This window comes from Schistocerca piceifrons, chromosome 6, assembly GCF_021461385.2.
Source record: "Schistocerca piceifrons isolate TAMUIC-IGC-003096 chromosome 6, iqSchPice1.1, whole genome shotgun sequence".
NCBI classification, from domain to species: Eukaryota; Metazoa; Arthropoda; class Insecta; order Orthoptera; family Acrididae; genus Schistocerca; species Schistocerca piceifrons.
The window spans coordinates 16,379,701-16,401,317 of NC_060143.1; the positions used below are offsets into that span (position 1 = coordinate 16,379,701).

The 21,617-nt window shown below is 38.5% G+C and overlaps 1 protein-coding gene across 2 annotated transcripts in view; it reads left to right on the forward strand.

The window, feature by feature from the left end:
* LOC124802950 (centromere/kinetochore protein zw10 homolog) overlaps positions 1–21,617 on the forward strand; it is a 209,946-nt gene that overhangs the window by 42,589 nt on the left and 145,740 nt on the right. For both annotated transcript variants that reach the window (XM_047264039.1, XM_047264040.1), the window contains exon 4: positions 6,419–6,567. In XM_047264039.1, the coding sequence (XP_047119995.1) occupies positions 6,419–6,567 (149 nt within the window). The remainder of the gene's footprint in view (positions 1–6,418; positions 6,568–21,617) is intronic.

Here is a 21,617-nt window from a genome sequence, read left to right on the forward strand (position 1 = left end):
TCCCTCGCTCTCGTCTGGTGATGGCTATCCAGGAGTCCGTCTATACTCTTGCCCGTTGCAACTGCTCTGTGATCTTTATGTGAACCCCGGGTCATGTCGGCATCCTGGGAAATGAATGTGTTGACACACTGGCCAAACAGGCTGTCAGTGCACCAGCCTTGGAGATTGGCCTTTCAGAGAGTGACCTCAGGTCAGTTTTGTGGCAGAAGGTACTTCACACCTGGGGTGAAGAATGTCGCACCCTTCCTTCACCCAACAAACTTTGAGCCATCAAGGAGGCTACTGGTGGGTGGCGCTCCTCCTTCCGGGTCTCTCACAAGGACTCTGTTGTCCTCTGCCAGCTGGGCATTGGCTTATTTATTGTGCCACGAGAACCCACCTTTATGTCGCTGCGGGTCAGCTTTGACGGTGGTCCACATCTTGTTGGACTGCCCGCTTTTAACTTGGACGTTCGCGCTGCCTGATACGCTTCCTGCACTTTTATCAGACGATGTTGTGATGGCAGATTTAGTTTTGAGTTTTATTTATGCAGGGGTTTTTATCGCTTGATCTAAGTGTTTGTCCTTTTTTTTTGTTGAGTCTGGCCTTTGGCCTTTGATTTTAGACTGGGCTTTTTCGTGCATTTCTTAGTGGTCGGCTTTTCCTTTTTTGTTTCTATGGTCGGCGAACCATTGTCACACTCGGTGTGATTTTAATTCTTCTTGTCTGGTCTCTGTCTGTGTCTTTCTTGCCCTGTCTCATCTCTTGTCATCTCCATTGTTTGTTCTTATTCATTGCGGGTGTTTCAAGTTTGTGGAAAAAGGGACCTATGGCCCTAGTTGTCTGGTCCCTTCAATCCCACAAACCAACCAATCAGTGAACAACACTGCCATTTGCAGCCATTTTAGACTGTTTGTGAATAACACATCTAACCACAAATACTAAATTAAAAAGGCTGCTGACTAAAACATTAATGTAACTGGAAACATCAGCCGTATGAAGGTGACCATGACAGCCCAAACTAGTTGTGGTATTGAATCCCTGGAGGGAAGACACTGTTGTTTTTGCAAAACACTATTGAGGAAATTTAAAGAACCGGCATTTGAAGCTGGCAGCAGAACGATATTACTGCTGCCAATGTACATTTCGCATAAGGTCCATGAAGACAGGATAAAAGAAATTAGGACTCGTATGGAGGCATGTAGACAGTTGTTTTTCCCTTGCTCCATTTGCAAGTGGAGCACATAAGGAAATGACTAAAAGTGGCACAAGCTACCCTCTTCCATGGACTCTACAATGGCTTCTGAAGTATGTATGTAGATGTAGAACTGTTGTCTGTGGAGACTTAAATGATGAACTTCTGCCAGTGTGACAGCTATTAACAGTTGTTTTTGCAGTGATTTAGCATTAAAACCAATAGTCAATTTTTACCTGACCATTACGATCAAATGTAAACAATAAAATATACCGAGCAGTTTCACTACAGATCATAGAAGAAAAATATTTTCTCCTCCTCCTCTCTAGTAAGTATCCCAGGACTTGGGATCCTGGGTTCCTTTACCTATATCCTTAACACATTGACTGCTGCGGATATGCTCGGTACCACTTTGGCCCTTGCATCATTGTTAGTAATAAGACTACTTAGTTACTTTGTGCTTTGTGCTCAGGCTACTTCATTTTCTGGAGCACACAGCTGCGATTTTGTCTTTTCACCCAGAGTTGGATGAACACTACAACATTATAAATACAGCAGCTGAACAAATCTTGTGGAGTCTTAAAAGTTCCTGGCTTTCTCTGCAGATGAATTACTACATAAACTCACAGAGCCATTAAAATTCAACATAGAAATATGTCCAATAGTTTTTGACTCACTTCTAGTGCTAACTGTGATAACAGCTCACGTCTTTAGATGCACTTGAGTAAGTTCGTGTTCTTTCCCAGTTACTTGTTCCTAGCAATTTCTCTTATCTCTGCACCCCACATTGTACTAACTGAATGAAGAATTAAACGAGCCTCAGCTTACTGTAGGGTGTTTTTGTAAGCCAAAATATTGTACTCCATTGGTCACAACTAGTTTTAAAAGTGATTTATATTCAATACCATAACTGGTTTGGGCTGTCATGGTCGCCTTCATACGGCTGGTGTTTCCAGTTACATTAATGTTTTAGTCAGCAGCAGTTTTAATCTAGTATTTGTGGTTAGATGGGTTATTCACAAACAGTCTAAAATGGCTGCAAATTTCATGACTTCCAGTACCAATAAACTAATCCTAATATGTTGCTTATAGTGAAAGGAGTACACTGACAGTCTTATCACTTCAGTTATGTTGGCCTTTACTGTTAACCCTATAAGAACTTTTTCACTGCACTTTGTTGATCCTGTTTCATGAGATTGGCTAGTAATTTCATGTGTGATTTTGTTCTTTAGGCTACAGCAATCTGAGTATATAATCATAGGTGGACATATTACTTACCTATAATAACTTTACTGTGTAAATGGTTTAGGAAGGCCCAGATGGCACTGCCCTGTGTAGTAGCTAATCAAAGGATTGCTTTAATTTTTGAGTTACTTCTTGCTAAGCGAAGTGACTACAACTGAGCTTTCCATGGTACAGTGATGCTTAATCTTTTTTCCCCCTTTCATCCAAAACTTACAAAATAAAAGTCTTACAGTCCAAAATATCCAATCATTCCTGTTCATTGTGCTAGAATACTAGCTCTTCTAAATAAAACTTTTAAGGCGAGGCACCTATGTGTTGGAAATATTTTTGGAAGTTAACTATTAAGTTTTGAGCACATAAACTGAATAAAAGTTCCCTAGGCAGCTGTCGGTATGAAGTGTGAACACGGAACTGGCTGGCTGTGTACTGGGTGGCCACCTATATACCAACTGCATGGAACACAGTTAGCTGCTGCACTCACTTGGCGAGATGCCATCTGAGCACAACAGTGTGCATTCACAGTGCCTCTCCAAATGACTATTTAAGTCCTTCTTCTGTGGCAGTCATTCGACCTCTGCAGCACCCTATATCACACCCATGACCCATCCCAGATTGCTACTCACATCAGACACAGTTGCAGTCCACAGTCAGGCCACAGTGGTCAGAGAGAGTGGCCATATGTGTGTGAGTTGACATTGTGTGGATATGTGTGTATTTTCTATTTCTGAAGGAGGACTTTTTTGTTCGAAAGCTTAATGTTTAGCAATCTTTATATGATGCCTATCTTTGAGTCAATGTGTCTTGCATGTGGAGAGAGGAAATATATCCTTTTCATAATGTTGTTGTTACATCATTTTGAACTTTCCACTGTTTACTTTTTATAATTTTGAATAATATGTTGCCTTCAGTATTGGAAAGTTGTCAAAAGTAACAGAAGATAATCATCTGGCCATAATTTTGTTGAAAACTGTAGTGTTAAAAGAGTAAGTCTCTTCACATCTCTTCAATATTTATCAGCTTTTTCACATGTGCTATAAGCAGACAAATAGCAGTGAAAGAATACACTTCCAACAGTCCGTTTTGTTTCCACTGTGACAATCTGGAATGATTGATTCTGGTTGATTTGTCATGGTAGTAAAGAAAGGTAAAGCTGTTATAAGTCCAACGGTTGCTTTGAACACCCCAGTGCTTTTCTAGGCATGGTCCTATTCGAGGTTGTGTGTCCTTGCCTTTCTCTAAACTTTGATCTGGCTTATCCACCTAGTTCAAGGGGGCCTACAGTTCAGCAAGGACTTGCAACCATGGTGCAACTGAACATTTTTCGCACTAACAAACATTGACACAAGTGCAAGAAGTAAATGATGGATAAAAATCCTAGGACTTCCTGGGCATTGAACCCAAGAGCTTTAGATCCATAATCTGGCACATTTATGATGAACCAATGACCTACTCTTCTTGTACTAAAAATTTGTCAGAGCTTCTTTTAAAAATCTCAGGAAAATTTCAGAAGCTGAATCATCAAATGCGTACACAAATGGACAAAAATAACTTTTTTCAATTGAGATGTGTCACTAAAGCAGGATGTGTTCTCAAACATTTTGTCCTCACTTTCAGATGCTTCAGCTTCTGAAGAATTTTCATCTCATGCAGAAACAGATGAATCTGTTATCCCAGCTTCTGTACATGGCTCAGGACTTCTACTTAGTTTCTGTTGAAGAGCCGTCAGTTCCATCTAGTTAGAATCTCAAACATTTCTTCCTCTGAACAACTATGACAGCATGCTCTTTTCTTATAAGGGGACCTTCCGGTCTCAGAAATTCAGTTTAGGGTGAGTCTTATAAAAGGGTTCTGAAGTTTTGAATGTAGCTCATACACACTTTATGTATGGGGTGATAAGATAAGGGAAGTAGCTCAGTCAGTAGTGTGCGAGGCTGTTGTGCAACCAATCTAGGTTCGATCATACCTACCTCCCAGTATGTTTTTGTTTTTTAGTTTTTTTTTAAATTATAACAATTCTTAAATAAAGTTAATGACCTAAAGTATTATCAATTAAATCATAAATAATTTTATTTTATGTATGAAATGGTTGTCACACCTACTTAAAATGTGAATTACATTCATCAGTACTATTTTATTTTTAAAAGGTTGAATAATTTCAGATGCAGTTTTAATGAAGGTAAACTAATCACCACTATCACAAAATTCTGGGTGGAGTTTCATTATATAATTTTTTTTTTTACAGTGTCATGTTCACTTGAAAATTTGTATTTAATGTGCAAGCAGCAGAATGATAATTGTCATAAAAACATTGAAAACAAAAAAAAAAAAAAAAACATTTTGACATTTTGCACAGTTTATGAAGGATGATTGTTTTACAGGAGAAACCTTTTTTTATAAAAGATATGTTGAAAAAGATACTTTGTTGGCATTTCTGAAAACTTCTCTTTCATCAGAAAGCCTGGAAATATACCAGGCATATTGGATCCTTCCCTTAAAAATTGGTGAGGACAATTTTCATGAGAATTTATTTCTCTGTTGTTTTCAATAAGATAAGCACAGTTTTGTACACGCTTTATCAGATTTTTTTTTACTTGTATATGAAAATGGATGTCTCATGGTTGAACAAGTGGACTACATTTCAGAGGACTCACTTTAATTTTACACTTTGATGGTTTCTTGTCATCCTGAAAGATTTTGTCGTATAATTCAGGCTTTGCTTGTCCACCCCAAGAGTCAATAACTGTTCCTGACCCATGTAAGACTTCAAACATCAGTTGAGAAAGTCAGTATACAGTTCTGTCATTAGCTTCCCATATTTGAAAGACGATATTACAACGTTTTTATAACTTTGCTCATATTATTTTATTGTTTTTTGAACTCGGGGACCAAAATTACCCGTTGCCTCTTGCAAACAAAAACACGCATGAGTTAGGATGTTTTCGGATAGTGAGAACACATTGACTGGTATATGTCAGCATCACTTTATTCATGTTGTGTCATTTGACGACCCTTCCACAGCTTATCATCACCCAAATTTGTATTAACTTTGTAATGACAGTAATTAAAGCCTCCTTGAAAAATGCATTTGAAATTATTCAACTTTATAAAAAGGAAATATTGATGAGAGTAATTCACATTTTAAGTAGGCTGTGACAGCCATTTCATAAACAGAATAAAATTATTTTTGATTTAATTTAAAACACTTAAAGTCATTGACTTTATTTAAAAGTTGTTATAATTTTTAAAACAACTAAGAAAACAAAATAAAATCAAGCCTGCGGGTAGGATCGAACCCTGATAGGCTGTATGACGTTATAGCATGCTACTCACTGAGCTATTTCGCCTGTATGCTGAATAGTGCGCTTTAAGACTTCTATGAGAGGACACCCTTGAGGTATACTACCAACCTGCAACATCTCATCCCAAACAGAATTTCCAAGACCTGAAGGTCCCCTTGTCAGTAAAAACAAATCATAGTCAATAGACAGTAACTGAAAGTGAAGATGATAACAACAACTAAAATAGTTTTCAGACACTCGGCACAAGACATTTTAACAATCTGGAGCACACAGGGTTCAGCAAGGCAGGGCACACAAACGTGTCTGTAACACTTGGTGGAAGGAGCAGTGATACACAAAACACATCTAGAACAACTGTGTGATGTATTAACATGTCTAGAGCAATCAAAGAGTGTTAAGCCTTACCATCTGTTTTCCTCCGATGTGTTACTTTCTTTCACCAGGTGGAGATCTTTGTGTTTCAAAAGCTAGCAATTTTATGTCTATTTCTCTCCGTTTGTATCATAAATTTTAGTATTAATAATGTTCCTGTTCTGGAACTTGCTACAGTCTGTTTATATTAAATTCACTCATGGTATTAATTACAGCACTTTGTGTGTGTGAGTATATTATAACAAATGTTTGTATCATTAATGTTGCACTTAAGATACTTAGTGTACTATTCACATTACACCTAATGCTGTTATATTTTTATTTTCAGGTTTCTTTAAGGACACGGCAAATTCAATTTTGAACTATGCTAAAAATGTTGATGTTTTATTTGCAAACAAAACTTGTGAAACATATTTGGCAAAGGCACGAGAAATAATGAAACAGGATTTGCATGAAATGATTGAAGTTGGACCTTGGGCAAGTATTAGTATCTTAATTAAATTTGAATGTTTTCATGACCAGTGCCAGTTACCACAAAACTTTTTGATTACTTGTGTAATATCTGTGCTTGTTTTGTAGTATTGTACCAATGTTTCAACCATGACTCTAGATTCTTCTGTAGTGCAGGGAAGGGGTGTTAACGCCTTCATCACATGCAGCTTCTCAGTTGCATGTGCCACCATGGTTGGTAAACATTTCTGGGGAGTCTGCTAGTAATTGCGGAGTATAGGTTTCATGAACCTGGGGTTCCCAAGATGGAGCTTGGTCAATAATGGCAGTCATCCATAACTGTAATCTCTGCACAGGCATCAGTGATTACTGCTAGGTGTGACATAGTGGAGAGCTGGAATATAATTTTTGAAGTAATCAGATATTTGATGGGTCTGATGTTTCTGGTATACGTAAGTGATCATCCACTTGCATTGTCAGGAGATGCAAATTTTGGAATTCTTGCAGATGATTAAATATAGGATTAAAAATTACTGTCAGTCCTCTTACTGGAAAGGCAGTTAATGAAATATTTGAAAAGATCAAAAGATGGTTAAAGGAAACTGTATAATTTTAATAAGAGTCATTGCATTCAATTCAGTACATACTCAGCAAACTACAAAAATACTCCACTCAAACAGTGAAATACAGGGAGCAGAAAATGTTAAATTTTGGTGGAACCCATACCCTAGATTTAATTAAACACATTAGTTCAGCAATATTTGTAGTTTGTATAATTACTGCTTTAGCTGATTTAAGTATGAGGAAACTAGTTTGTTTGGCATATTTCCATTCACTAAGAGTTACAGAATTTTGTTGGAATGAAGTGTGGAAAGTCATCTTATATAGATAGTATTTTCAGAACACAGGAGCATTTAATAACAGTTAAATGTGGTGATAACTCTAGAACATCCTGCTGAGACCTCTTAAAAAGCTTGGTATTATGACTGGTGCTTTTTCTTCTTCAATCATCATCATTATCCATATTATTCTGTCATATTCAAAGTGTCGGCAAAGGAGGCTTTTCCACCAATTACAGTTTTTAAACTTCAATCCCTCTTGATGCTGTCCCATCTATGTTCTTGCAACATTGCTCAACATCAGATATTACTACAGCCTTGTATCTGAGACTTTCTGTTGGTTCTTTACCCCTCAGTTTTAAATCATACATTACTCGTGGTAGCTTGTTAGGATCCATATGTGCCATCTGTCCATACCATCTTTCTCGTGGCTGAAACTAAGACCATATACTTCTGTTCAGGTGTTTGTTTAATCTTGAGAGTCTTCTTTAGAGTAGCCCCCATAGACATAAGTCATCTTTAAACAACATGGCATTAATTTTTTCACCTCCAGTTGTTTCGTGTACTTTTCCCTGGGTCTCTTTCATTGCAGCAATTAAAAGAAGGGGAGACAGAACTCCATGTTGTCGTAGTTCAGATTTCATGACAAAGGTTTGTCATACCTGTAGGTATTTTGACTTTACTGTGGCTGTCATCATTCAAATTCTTGATCGTGTGTACTATGTCATCCTGCACTGTAATTTTCTTCAGTATTTCCCACACCTTTCCTGTGTCCACAGTGTCAAATGCTTTCTTTATATTTAAAAAGGCTAACAAAAGGTCTTGGTTGTGTTTATAGTATTCTTCCATTAATTGCTGGAGAGCAAAAATTAAATCCAATGTCAATCTTCCCTTCCTAAATCCATACTGTTCTCCCAAGAGATTTTCTTCAATCAAGGGTCTGATATTACACTCCAGAATTCTTTCATAAGTTACGCCCACGTGAGATGTGAAAGTGATACATCTATAATTACAGCATTGCTATCACCTTTTTTGAAAATTGGGATTATGAAACCCCTTTTCCAATCAGCAAGTACCTTCCTCTTTTTCCATATCTTATAGAAGAGTCTGTAGATCCATTGTGTTCCTGCAACTCATGTGGCTTTCTTCAGTTATTTCATCAACCCAGCTGATTTTCTAATTTCGATTTATTTCTGAGCATATTCTACATCATTCATTCCACATTAGGTCTGTCCCACTGCCTGAGTCAAATGGGTGTGATGCAGCACTGTCTTCTGTGTATGCTGCATATAATTTACTTTTAACAGCTCATCAAAGTAAGACTTCAAATAATCATCTTGTGGTGTTGCAGTTCTTCTTGTTATATCCATGCTTGCTATGAAATGGGAAGAGGAATTCTGCCTTATGCAAAACACCTTTTTTCTGTTTTATTGCACCCAGACATGTTTCAGCACATTTTGTGCTATCTTCAGTGGGTTCTTTTTTTTGTTTTTTGACTGTGTAATTGTTGTTACAAATTAACATTTAGTGAAACATTTGGTACATAATATCACATCTCGTAAAAGGTATAAAATACTCTACACAAAATAGAAAATCTATACACTATGGTTTAACAGTTGTTCAGCTATATTATTATATTTTCCACAAATATGATACTCTATTTAGTTTATTTCATGTAGATATCACTTTTTTCTGTGATTCTCTTAAGTTGGTCTCTATATTATGGTCATATTCATTTACAATTGTGAATGAATAATTGTTGTAAAATATTATACATCATTTGTTCATAGTTCACAGTTGAGATATTTATTAACGACCTGATGCCCTGTGTGTTGTTTATAACATTATGTCCAAGTTCTATTTACAGCTAATTGGCAAAAAGAGTCGATGTATGCATTAGTTTACATACCTTACATGATGTTATTGGACGTTTATTTTGGTAAATATTCTGCTATACAAGGTACAACTTCTCATCCACAAAACAGCAAAATGTAATTTTTATTTTTCTGTGTATTATGCATTGTCAGTCGGAAATGAATGTATATCACGTTTTTTCGCGTGTAACTTACGGTTTTGATATTGTGGTGCTTTCTCATATGTTGCTGGAAAAGTGAATAGGCAGATTTTGTGGCCTATGGTCCCTTGACACTGCACTTCCACCAGTTTTTTTCCCCCAAAACATAGTCAGGGTTTTCGCCCCATTACATGTTGTTGGGGCTGTGTGGTGTTCATTTGGTTCTTAGCTTGTTTGGCTGGGTGAGGCAGGCGAGTTTGAAGTGTATTTGGCATCTGTGGTGTTTGGTTTGTGTGTGTGTGTGTGTGTGTGTGTGTGTGTGTGTGTGTGTGTGTGTTTTCAGGAGTGAGGTGGAGGGAGGGAGGTAGGTAGGTAGGTAGGTAGGTAGGTGGGTAGGTAGGTTGATTGTTTTTTTTTTGTTTGGGTATTATTTGTATAGTAGTCCTACTGTAGCGAAGAGGGTTTTATTGCATAGTGATGTGTATTCATTGAGTACTTTCTTTCTTTGGGCTATTGATTTTTGGGTTTGATTGTTTTCTTCCATATTTAATTTTTGGTATAAGCTGTTACTAGTTTTAACGATATGTAAGTCCGTTTCAATGTTTGTTGGGTGGTGATTGTGTGCTATCAGGTGGTCTGCAAATGTTGAGTGTGAGTTATTGCTTTTCAGTGCTCCGAGGTGTTCTGTGTACCTGGTTTTGAAATTCCTGAATATTTGGCCCACATATACAGACTGACAGCAGTTGCAAATAAGTTGGTATATACCGGCCTGGCTATATTTTTCAGTGTTGTCTAACGTTTTGATGACTTAAAGTGTGACTGTTGGCCTGGGTTATACTGATTTATTTTCCCAAACCACATTCCACTTCTTTACGAGATGACTTACTTGGGGTTTGCATCCACTATTCTCTACTGGATAGCCAGCTGCTGCAAACACTCTTGACTTCTTCTCCGTCGAATATCACTAGGTACAGGAACTTCCAAGCTTCTTTCTACTCGTGAAATAAGTAGCCCATACAAACTTTACTTTTCGTCAATCAACAATGAATTTGACTGTCAAGCACAATAAAAAATTCTCACTTTCAACAAAATATGTGCTTCCAGCAAGTCTCTCGTACAGTCGTACATTAGAAACAAATTGTTTTACATTCAAAGGATAGTCTGCTTAGACACCATGGCTTTCAGAAAAAGTCTGAAAATACATCCTGCCTTTAACAAGGCTGAATCAAGAGTCTACAAGAGTACTTTTTCAACTGTTCTTGTAATAATTAACAATAGTCAATGATACAATAAGCACAGAGCGGCATGTAAACTCCATGATTCTTCATTACACACTCACTAACACATCTATGGAGTGTCCGACAGGTACTTGTCGGTGCCGTTCGACCGCTGCGTCTACTTTCTTCCTGTGACTGATTTTAAACCTGCACACAGAAACATGTGATGCACAGTAGGTAGGATTTTACCATCCCATACTCGTACCTAGAATATCGTGTGTTCGAGACAGTAGAAGGCTGAGTGGTTATAGAATTTACACAGAAATTCTCGAATCTCTACATATCTCCCCCCCCCCCCTCCCCCCCCCCCCCCGGCCCCTATATTTAACATGTGATATTAATCATTATTCAAATAATATCACTCATAATAACATTTCCTATGTTAACAGTATACATTTCTTACATATATTTATATACATCTCTCTCCTTTCTATAACAATTCTCTGTCCTCTCTGGAACAATCTTTCGCTTACTGTTTCTCTATTCTTTTCTTATTTTACTTTGTTATTAAGACATGAGCATTTACTTGTGGTTTTAGTCAGCTTTACTATATTTAGGCATTGTGAGGACTCTTTTTCTTTTCTTCACTTCCTTTTTCAATCGAAAACTTCAAGTGTTTATGACACATGAGTAATCTATTTTCTATTCTTATCTTTTTGGCCTTCCTTTTTCCTAGTATGTACTATTTTCATTTGTTGTAGCTTGGAGGAACTCTGTGCAAAATTAAAGTGTTCTTTTGACACTCACGTACTTCCATGGAACATAATAATGCTAGTTGTTAATAGAATTTACACTTTCCAAAACAATTCCTATAAAATTTGTGACCTTTATCAAGATACTGTCCCCTTCTCCTAGGATCAGCACCTATTTGTTGCCTGTGGGTTGACCTTACGAGAGCACTTTCTCTTTCCATTCTGGTAGGTGCACTCTTTACAAAACATCTCTATTTTTTTAGGCCACAGATCGTCCTATCTCCACGTAGGTATGTCTGCCCTTTATACTTAGAGAATGCCGCGTACGCCCCCCGTATCCTTTCTGAGTAAGCCTCACTGTTCATTACCCTAATATACATTTCTATGTATACCATAATTAAGTATCTTCTCGTAAAGCTATTAATTTATTTTAAGCTTCACATTCATTCTTTAATATATCATTCACTCCATAGAGTCCTCCTCTACTTTATCAACTTCCATACTTTCAATAGATACTGTGTCTATATATACTACTTACGTCCGCCTGTCCTTCAGTTCATGAGAGTTTTTATTGCACTGGCGTTGTTCATGCCTTTTTCTTATTTAGCCATTACTCATTACTATTTTATAGTTGTTCGTTATGTATTGGCACATATCCTTATGTATATTCGATATAGAACCGTCACAACTCCCCATATATGTGCGCATAATTCCCTATGTACACACCTTTTCCTCTACACCTGGCGGTTCTCACATCATGACAGGCTTTGTCTTATATAATTTAATGTTTGTGTAGAAGTGTATATTTGTATATATATATATGTGGATGTGTGTTCGTGTAGTCTGATTCTTCAGCCTTCTTAACTAAAGATAAGATGTAGGTTATTAGTAACCACAGAAATAAGGAAGGACTTCAGCGATAGAAGTTTATGAATATTGAAATAGGGAAAAGATAGACAGGTCCTCAAGATGAGAAGTAAGAAAGGAAAAAATAGATGTGGTTGCCAGGATCGAAGAAGAGAAAGAAGATAGCCCAAAGACAGGAACCCCCCCCCCTCTTCCCCAGGATCCCTACCTCTCAAGTACTTGAGTGAGATGCTGGAGGAGATTTGGTGTTAAATCATCTCCTACAGGACGGACTTGTCCCACCTTCACCCTTTGAGGTACCCAAAGTGAATCTTAGCAACCCTATGAAAACGGCAAATGAAGAAGAATCAGGCACACTTGTTTGTGAGTGTTGTTCGAAAGGTGTGATGTGTGTTTTGTGTTAGTCATGATTTATCTTTTCTTGCAAATCATGCTTTTAGCTACAATACCCACATCTTTCAAAATTTATACAAACCCTCCCATCCATATCACATCTCGTAAAAGGTATAAAGTACTCTACACAAAGTAGAAAATCTATACGCACTGGTATAACAGTTGTTTGGCTAGTGACATCTTATTGTATTTTCCACAAATATAATACTCTATTTAGTTTATTTCGTCGAGATATCACTTATTTTCTGCAATTCACTTAAGGTGATCTCTATATCATGGTAGTATTCATTTACAATTGTGAATGAATAATTGTTGTAAAGTATTATACATTATTTGTTCATAATTCACAGTTGAGATATTTATTAATAACCTGATGCATAGAAGGTATCCAACAGCAAATTCAATCTTCTAAATTTAGGGAATTGTCTAGATAACCCTAAATTAGCTCCCTATTGTAAATCAGTTACAGCTTCACTACCCTTCACGGTACCCTTTTTTCTACTTTGTCTTGAATAAGCTTAAATTCTCGCTACAGGTCTTCTATACCCTTCCTGGTATCATTAAGTTCGGAAGAAGGAATAGGTGATATGTTCCCGGATATTATTCTTGCGGTAACTTTTCGATCTATAATTTCTCCAAATGGTTCCCCCAAACTAATAATATCAGAATTAGCTATTTTCTCTTTGAAATTCCTTTCTACATTGTCTACCTGTGTACTGACACCTGTAATTTGCAATTGAATGATTGGCATTAACTCATTCTGCTTATCTACACTCTCTTGCAAAGTTTACAACCCATGCCTTACATCATTACATTGGATATTGTATACATTTTCAGAAGATCCTAACTTTTCAACAAGTTCTGATTCTACATTGTTACATTTGTTCTCAGTGTCCAGTTCTAACTTTTTTGTCAAATCCTGAAAGGTATCATTCTGTTTCTGACTAAGATCGGTAAACATATGATTTATATGAATAATCAAAGTTTGTCAACTCATTTCTTAAATCTACTTTTAAATTCTCTACTTTAGTACTTATAGTGTCAAACTCAGTCTTCAAAGCGCCTATGCCTTCACGCAGATTACTAAATTCTTTACTTTGAGAGTCGAATTTGGCATTTAAAGCGTGTGTAATTGACTTAGAGTCACACTTTGAGCTTTAATTAAATTTACCAACTCAGGACTTCAGGTATTTCTTTGCTAACTTTCATGGCCATAGCTGGGTATTGAGTTTCCCTAACTAGGTCTATATTTTCCATACTCTTGTATGCTTTAGCCCTTGTAAGCATTTAAAACTAACTTTAAATACTATAATTACACAATAAAAGTTCATCCAACAGTAAGTACCACTTCGTACTAAAGTTATAAAGTTTTGTTTCACGCTCACCTGGCGTAGAATTCTCATTGTGTAGGTGAACGGATGTGGAGGCAGGTCAGCGCCAGTGAACAGTAGCTGGTGCTGGCAGTGTCAGATGTAGGTTGGTTTCCGTGTCAGTGTCCCCGCAACGTGTGTGTGAGCGGTATACTCCACGCACTTGATCTTTTTGGTTGAAGTGTTCTAGTCATACTTCTTCTTAGTCCAATATGTTGGAATCTTCTTTGCTCTTCTATTGTTGTGAATTTTTCGTGTCTTCACCATTTTTCATTCAAATTTTGCTCCATAGGATACTCAAACATATTCCAATGTCTCAGAATAAATCCTTTGTCTTGTTATGTCTGGTTGCTATGGCAACACACAACAGTTTCTTTTCTCGCTGTTGACTGAAAATTCCTGTTTTTACAGTCCTTTCACACAGGTCGCCATGTTCTAACAACTTAAAGTGTGAAAGTAGACATACTAACTTTACTTTTCGTCAATCAAAATGTATTTGACTTTCACGCACAATAAAAAATTCTCTCTTTCAACAAAATATGTACTTCCGGCAAGTCTCTCATACAGTCATATGTTAGAAACAAATTGTTTTACATTCAAAAGAAAGTCTGCTTAGACACCATGAATTTCAGAAAGAGAATCCGAAAATACGCCTTGCATTTAACAAGGCTGATTCAAGAGTCTACAAGAGTACTTTTTCAACTGTTCTTGTTAAAATTAACAATAATAGTCAATGGCACAATAAGCACAGAGTGGCATGTAAACCGCATGGTTCTTCATTACACACTCGCTAACACATCTATGGATTGCCCGACAGGTACTTGTCGGTGCCATTCGACTGCTGTGTCTACTTTCTTCCCGCGACTGATTTCAAACCTGCACACACAAACATGTGACACGCAGTAGGTAGGATTTTACCATCCACACTTTTACCTAGAATATCATGTATTCAAGATGGTAGAAGGCAGAGTGGTTATAGAATTTACACAGAAATTCTTGAACCACTAAAGTTGGTGGTATTTCTTCCAAGTCTGCTTTGTATTGTGTTGTTGGCTCTGTATGCTATGTTGAGTCCTTATTTCTTTAGTATATTACCCACCCTGTGTGTGACTTTGTTGTTGTAAGTCATTATGTGCCATTTGTTGCTTACTGTCTGCAAATTTGTTGTGTGTGTGTGTGTGTGTGTGTGTGTGTGTGTGTGTGTGTGTGTGTGTGTTTCATGGTTATGTGTTGTTTGTTTTTGTATTTTGTGGTTTATTTTGTCTACTCTCTTTGTATCATACCCATTCTCCTGTGCAATTTGTTTTATTGTGTTGAGTTCTTGTGTGTAATAGTGTTTGATCATGGGTATTTTGTTCAGTCTGTGTGGTAAATATCTAAAGCTGGCTTCTTTGTGAGTTATGGGGTGATTGGATTGGTTATGAATAATGGTGCTGGTGACTGTGGGTTTTCTGTAGGTTGTGAATTCATGTTTGTTGTTTCTTTTGTGTGTGGTGAGATCTAAGAAATTAAGTTTTTCATCTGTTTGTGTTTCAGTGGTGAACTGTATTTGTGGGTGGATGGAGTTTGTTGCCATGAAGTTCTTTTAAGCGAGGCTGTGGTTCATCTATTAAGCAGATTGTCATCTACATATCTCTACCAATATATTATTTTGTACTGTTTTGGTATTACTATTTTGCTAAAGTTTTGTTTTTCTATCTGACTGAGGAAAATGTCAGTTAGGATGCCACTGATTGGGGATCCCATAGGTAGTCACATCTTGTTGAGAGTAAAATCTGTTGTTGAATGTGAAGTAGTTTTGCTCTGTGATGAGCCTGAGGATGGCTGATATTTTTTGTATGTTTGTTGTGGGTATGTTTCCTTGTAGTTGAATGTTTCTTTCTATGATGTTGATGGTTTCTTCTGTTGAGATGTGTGTGGAAATGGGAATTTATGTCCAATGAAATCAGTGTTGCTGTGTTTGCTATGTTTTCATTTCTTATTTTTTCTATTAAGTCACTTGAGTTCTTTAGACTTCTGTTTTCAGTGAATTTGTATACTGTCTGTAGCAAAGTGTGTGTGTCCCCCTAAGTAGTATGTTGGTGCTTCGGTAAAGTTTATCAGTGGACGTATGGGTATTCCAGGTTTGTGAAGCTTAGGCAATGATTTTAGGCTGGGGGCCTTGAGATTTTTCTGTATCATTCTTTTAATCTGTGCTTCTGTGAAAATTGTTTCTATGTTTTTCAGGGTTTTCTGTAACTTACTTTGGTATCCGTTTGTTGGATCACTTCTTAATCATGTGATGTTGTTGCTTTGGATGAATTCTAATGTTTTGTCAATGTTTTTAGTACCAAGAATTGCCTACTACAAAATGGTTCATCATCCAGTCAAAACCACATTTTACATCTACCAAATAATCTTTCATTTGATGATCAATAGTAATAAAAATTCCGGTTTTCTGCTTGAGCTTCTCTTGTCCAGAATACAGTAGATGATATCCCTCTCATGTCTTTTGATCCTTGTTCCATCCTTTTTCTTTTCTTTTCTTTTCTTTCTTTTCTTTTTCCCCACAGAGTTCATGTATGTGAATTTGTCTCATTTTCATCAAATCCTCTATTTTGCCAGTTAATGTCCGAATATTAAGTGTGGCAGTTTTGATTCTAGTCATATATCAAGTTTTTTGTGTTCTCCACTTTCATTGTGATGTAAACCGTCATTAATATCATTGGCAGAGGGAGAGCTAGAACTTTTTTGGGAGATAGGTGTTTCCATCCAAGGCCACATGTAGACTTGAAAGCAATTAAATTTGTTTAGAAACTGGATCACTAGGCCTGTCACTTCTGAATATTTGTCTGTCAGGGTTCTCATCCTTAGCCTTGCAGTTTCCACTCCATCACAAGGCAGTGGCTCCCTTTCCATTTAATCCTTAGAAGAAAGGTCACCTCCTCTCCTAGCTTTATTGCTGAACTGGAGTATCCTTCTCCGACCTTGGCGCCATTAAGATCTTCACCCGCAACCCTGGGCGTGGATCTGTGCTATACACCAGGAGATTGGGTCCCTGCCTGAACTCAGCCATTCTGTCACTGTGGCATACTGAAATGTAGAATGCCCACCTGCGTGATATTTATGTGCCAGGCAGGAATTACTCAAGTAGAGGAGAAGGGAAAGTGACCCAACCTTCCTTGAGCTGGGCTGATAGATGTGTATGATGCCACTCCCAAAGGTAGTTCACGACATATACTGAGGTGACAGTACCATGCTGCACCTCCTTTTGCCTGGCGTAATAAAGCACTTAGACGTCGTGTGGGCCCAACAAGTCATTGAAAGTCCCCTGCAGAAATATTATGCCAAGCTGCCGTACAGCCGTACATAATTGTGAAAGTGTTCCCAGTGCAGGATTTGGTAAATGAAATAACTTCTTAATTTTTTCCCAGAAATGACTGCTTGATTATTTCCCAGAGATGTTGGGTGATCTGCGTGGCCAAATCATTTATATAAATTGTTCAGAATGTTCTTCAAATCAGTTATGAAAAATTGCAGCCCGATGACATGGCACATTGTGTTCCAGGAATATTCCATCATTGTTTGGGAACATGCAGTCCATGAATGGCTGCAAATAGCCTCCAAGTAGCAGAACATAACTGTTTCCAGTCAGTGATCATCTAAGTTTCACCAGAAGACCCAGGCCATTCCAGGTAAACACAGCCCACACTATTACGGAGCTGCCACCAGCTTGACAGCTTCTGGCCATGACTTTGTGGGATGTGTGCCACACTCAAACCCTAAAATCAGCTCTTACCAACTGAAATCAGGACTTATCTGACCAGCCAACAGTTTTCTAGTTGTCAAAGGTTCAACAGATGTGGCCACAAGCCCAAGAGAGGCGCTAAAGGCGATGAGTTGTTAGCAAAGGCACTCACATTGGTCATCTGGTGCCACAGCCCATTAACACCAAATTTTTCTGCATTGTCCAAATGTCAATGTTTGTTGTACACCCAATATTGATTTCTGCAGTTACTTCATTGAGTGTTGCTTGTCTGTTAGTTCTGATAACTATGCAAACGTCACTGGTTTTGGTCATTAATTGGAGGCTGTCAGCCACTGCGCTGTCCGTGGTGAGAGGTAATGTCTGAAATTTAGTATTCTCAGTACAACCTTGACACTGTGGATTACAGAATATTTAATGCCCAAGAAATTTCCGAAATTGAGTCACGTGTGTCCAGCTCCAACTACCATTCTGCATTTAAAATCTGTTAATTCCCATCATGCCGCTGTAATCACGTCGGTCACCTAAGTGCAAATGATAGCTCTGCTAGTGCTCTACCCTTTTATGCCTTGTGTACATCATACTACTTCCATCTGTATATGTGCATACTGCTATCCCTTGATGTTTGCCACCTACGTGTATATTCATTGACAGAAAAAAAGCCACAACACAAAAAATAATTAATGTAGAGCAATGAAGTTTTGGGAATACTTTTGTTTAGGTAAAATATTGAAGTCATTAACACTGTAACATCACAGGTTAATATATGTGCAAGATAGCCATTGCAGATGTGAAATGCTGGTTCATTAATAACTAGTGTAACCTCCAGTATGTTGAATGCATGCATGCAAATGTGCGTACATTGTAGACAGATCTGTTGATCGAGCAAGCCAAGGCAGAAAATCGACTTTGTGTAGAGATTGTAGCATTACGACAGTGGTATGTGGGCAAGTGTCACCCTGTTGGAAAACAACCCCTGTAATAATTTTCATTAATGGCAGCACAACAGGTTGAATCACCAGATTGACATGCAATTTTGTAGCCAGGGTGCATGGGATAACCACAAGAGGGCTCCTGCTGTCATGTGAAATCGCAACCCAGACCATAACTCTTGTATAGAGCCAGTGTGTCTAACACAGACATGTTGGTTGCAGGTGCTCAACTGGCCACCTTCTAACCACCACACGGCCATCACTGCACCAAGGCAGAACCAGGTTTCATCAGAAAATGTAACAAGCCTCCACCCTGTCCTCCAATGAGCTCTTGCTTGACACCAATGAAGTCTCAGATGGGAGGGGGTTTGGGGTGAGTGGAATACATGCTACGAGACGTTTGGCTCCGAGATGTCCTTGAAGCAGCTGATTTGTAACAATCTGTTATGTCACTGTGGTGCCAACTGCTGCTCAAATTGCTGCTGCAGATGCTGTGTGGTGCACCAGAGTCATATGCTGAACACTATGGTCTTCCCCCTCAGTAGCGCCAAGTGACCATCCTGATCCTGATCATCTTGCAACTGTACAGTCTAGTGACCCCCACTGCCATCAATCATATATAGTGGCTACATTCCTCCTAGGTCTTTCTGCAGTATTGCAGAAGGAGCACTCAGCTTCTCATAGCCTTATTACATGACCTCATTCAAATTTAACGAGGTGTTGGTAATGGTGTCTTTGTCACCTTAAAGGCATTCTTGACTGACATCAACTCACCATCTCTAATCTCAAAGTTAACTAACACTCACCACCATTACAGTATGTATTTAAAGCAAACACCTGATTTGCATCCTCATAGTGACAGTGCTAGCTCTACTCTTGAGGGACTGGCACGAAATTTGAATAGACATCATCTTTCAGATGTTGAAACACACCTACCAACTTTTGTTTGTCACACAACTCCTTCATGGTGTGATTTTTTTCCCCATCAGTTTATTCATAAATGTCCTTTGTCATTATCAACATTTCTTATCATCAGTATATCTTTCTTTCTTTTTTTTTTCCTTCATGAGAACTCTTGAAAACAATGTTTGTGGGTATTTTATAATTAATATTAACATTGTAATTCAACAATATCCCATAATGTTATATCATTGTAGTTTACTTAAACAAAATGTACATCTTTGACTACTTTCCACATCCAAGGGAAATATCTCTATGGAATCCATGAAATATGATTAAGGTATTGTAATAGTTAGCTAGTCCGCAAGGTGAGTTGTGTGATGAGTTGTAATGCTGCTGTTGAAGCAAAACATGAGCTAAGGAAGAATCAGTGAGATATCTACCACACCCAGATTGTTAGGCTTACCCTATCAGGTGGAGCTCCTGTTTCTATGGAGGGTGTATTGTGTACCTTTGAGGCTGTCTGAATGAATCTGTCATATTCGAATTGTAATACTCCCAATGGATAGCATGGATCAACACCCAAGCCAACAAGGTGGCATAGACACCAATTCATGCTAATATTTCATCTAAAAAGAATATGTTTAACCAATAATATCTACATATTCATAGATACTTCACAAGCCACCATACAGTGTGTGGCAGAGGGTACCATATGTCACTACTAATCATTTCCCTTCCTGTTCCACTCACAAATCGTGAGGGAAAAAACGACTACATACCTCCGCATGAGCTCTAATTTCGTGTACCTTATTTTTGTAGTCCTTACAAGCAATGTACATTGACAGCAATAGGATCATTCTGCACTCAGCTTCAAATGCGAGCTCTCTAAATTTTCTCAATAGGGTTTGTCGAAAAGAACATCGCCTTTCCTCCAGGGGTTCCCATTTGAGTTCTTGAAGCATCTGCGTAACATGTACTTGTTGTTCGAACCTAACAGTAACAAATCTAGCTGCCCGCATCTGAATTAATTTGATGTCTTCCTTTAATCTGACCTGGTACGGATCCCAAATACTCTAGCAGTACTCAAGAATAGGTTGCAGCAGCATCCTACATGTGGTCTTCGTTACAGATGAACCTAACTTTTCTACAGTTGTCCCATAAACTAAAGTCGACCCTTCACTTTCCCTACAGCCCTCACATAATTGTTCCATTTCATATCGCTTTGCAACATTAGGCCTAGATATTTAAAGAATATGACTGTGTCGAGCAGGACACTACTAATGATGTATCTGAACATTACGGGTTCGTTTTTCCTACTCAGTCGCATATAGAGCTAGCTGTCATTCACCACATCAACACCCCCAGGGGGTCCACAACTCTTTTTGTGGATATGTGCGTAGCGAGCACGGGACCCCGAGCTAATGTGGCCCTCCTTCCTTTCCGGGCTGCATACCTTCCTTTTCCGCATCCTTCCCCATCCCCCATTTTCGCCCCTCCCCCCCGCCCCCCCTCGCCTCCGCCTCTTTCCTTCCCTTTCTCCCCCTCTGGGAGTATGTTTTGTGCTTACGTCCGGAGACGGACGCTCAAAAATGTAACACATTCTTCGCTTTCTCTGCTTGCAAGTCTTCGTCGCTCCTTTGTCCTTCTTATTTCCTTACCTCTTCTCTTTACCCTTTTCTCCGTTGCGGCATTTGAGACCTCTTCTTTCCTTTCCTTTCCCTTCCTTTGTTTTTCCCTTTCTCTTTTTTCCTCCCTGTGCGTGTCTGAAGGCCGATCCACGCATTTCCATGAGTAGCCGGTGACGGGGGTAACATGTAATTCCCCACCCCAGGTAGACAGGTAAGACACATACGTACGCCCTGGTAACGGCCAGGCCCAGGGAGGGGTGATTACCTGAGCTGATACCTTCTGAAAGTGCCGATTGGTCCCTCCGTCCGTTTCTCGGGAGGTGTGACCTGAGGTGTGAACAATCACCTAAGGCGGGACTGCCCTCAGAGAAGGCCCCCACAAGGGAGGAGCGCGCCATCGGAGACGCCGGTAATCAT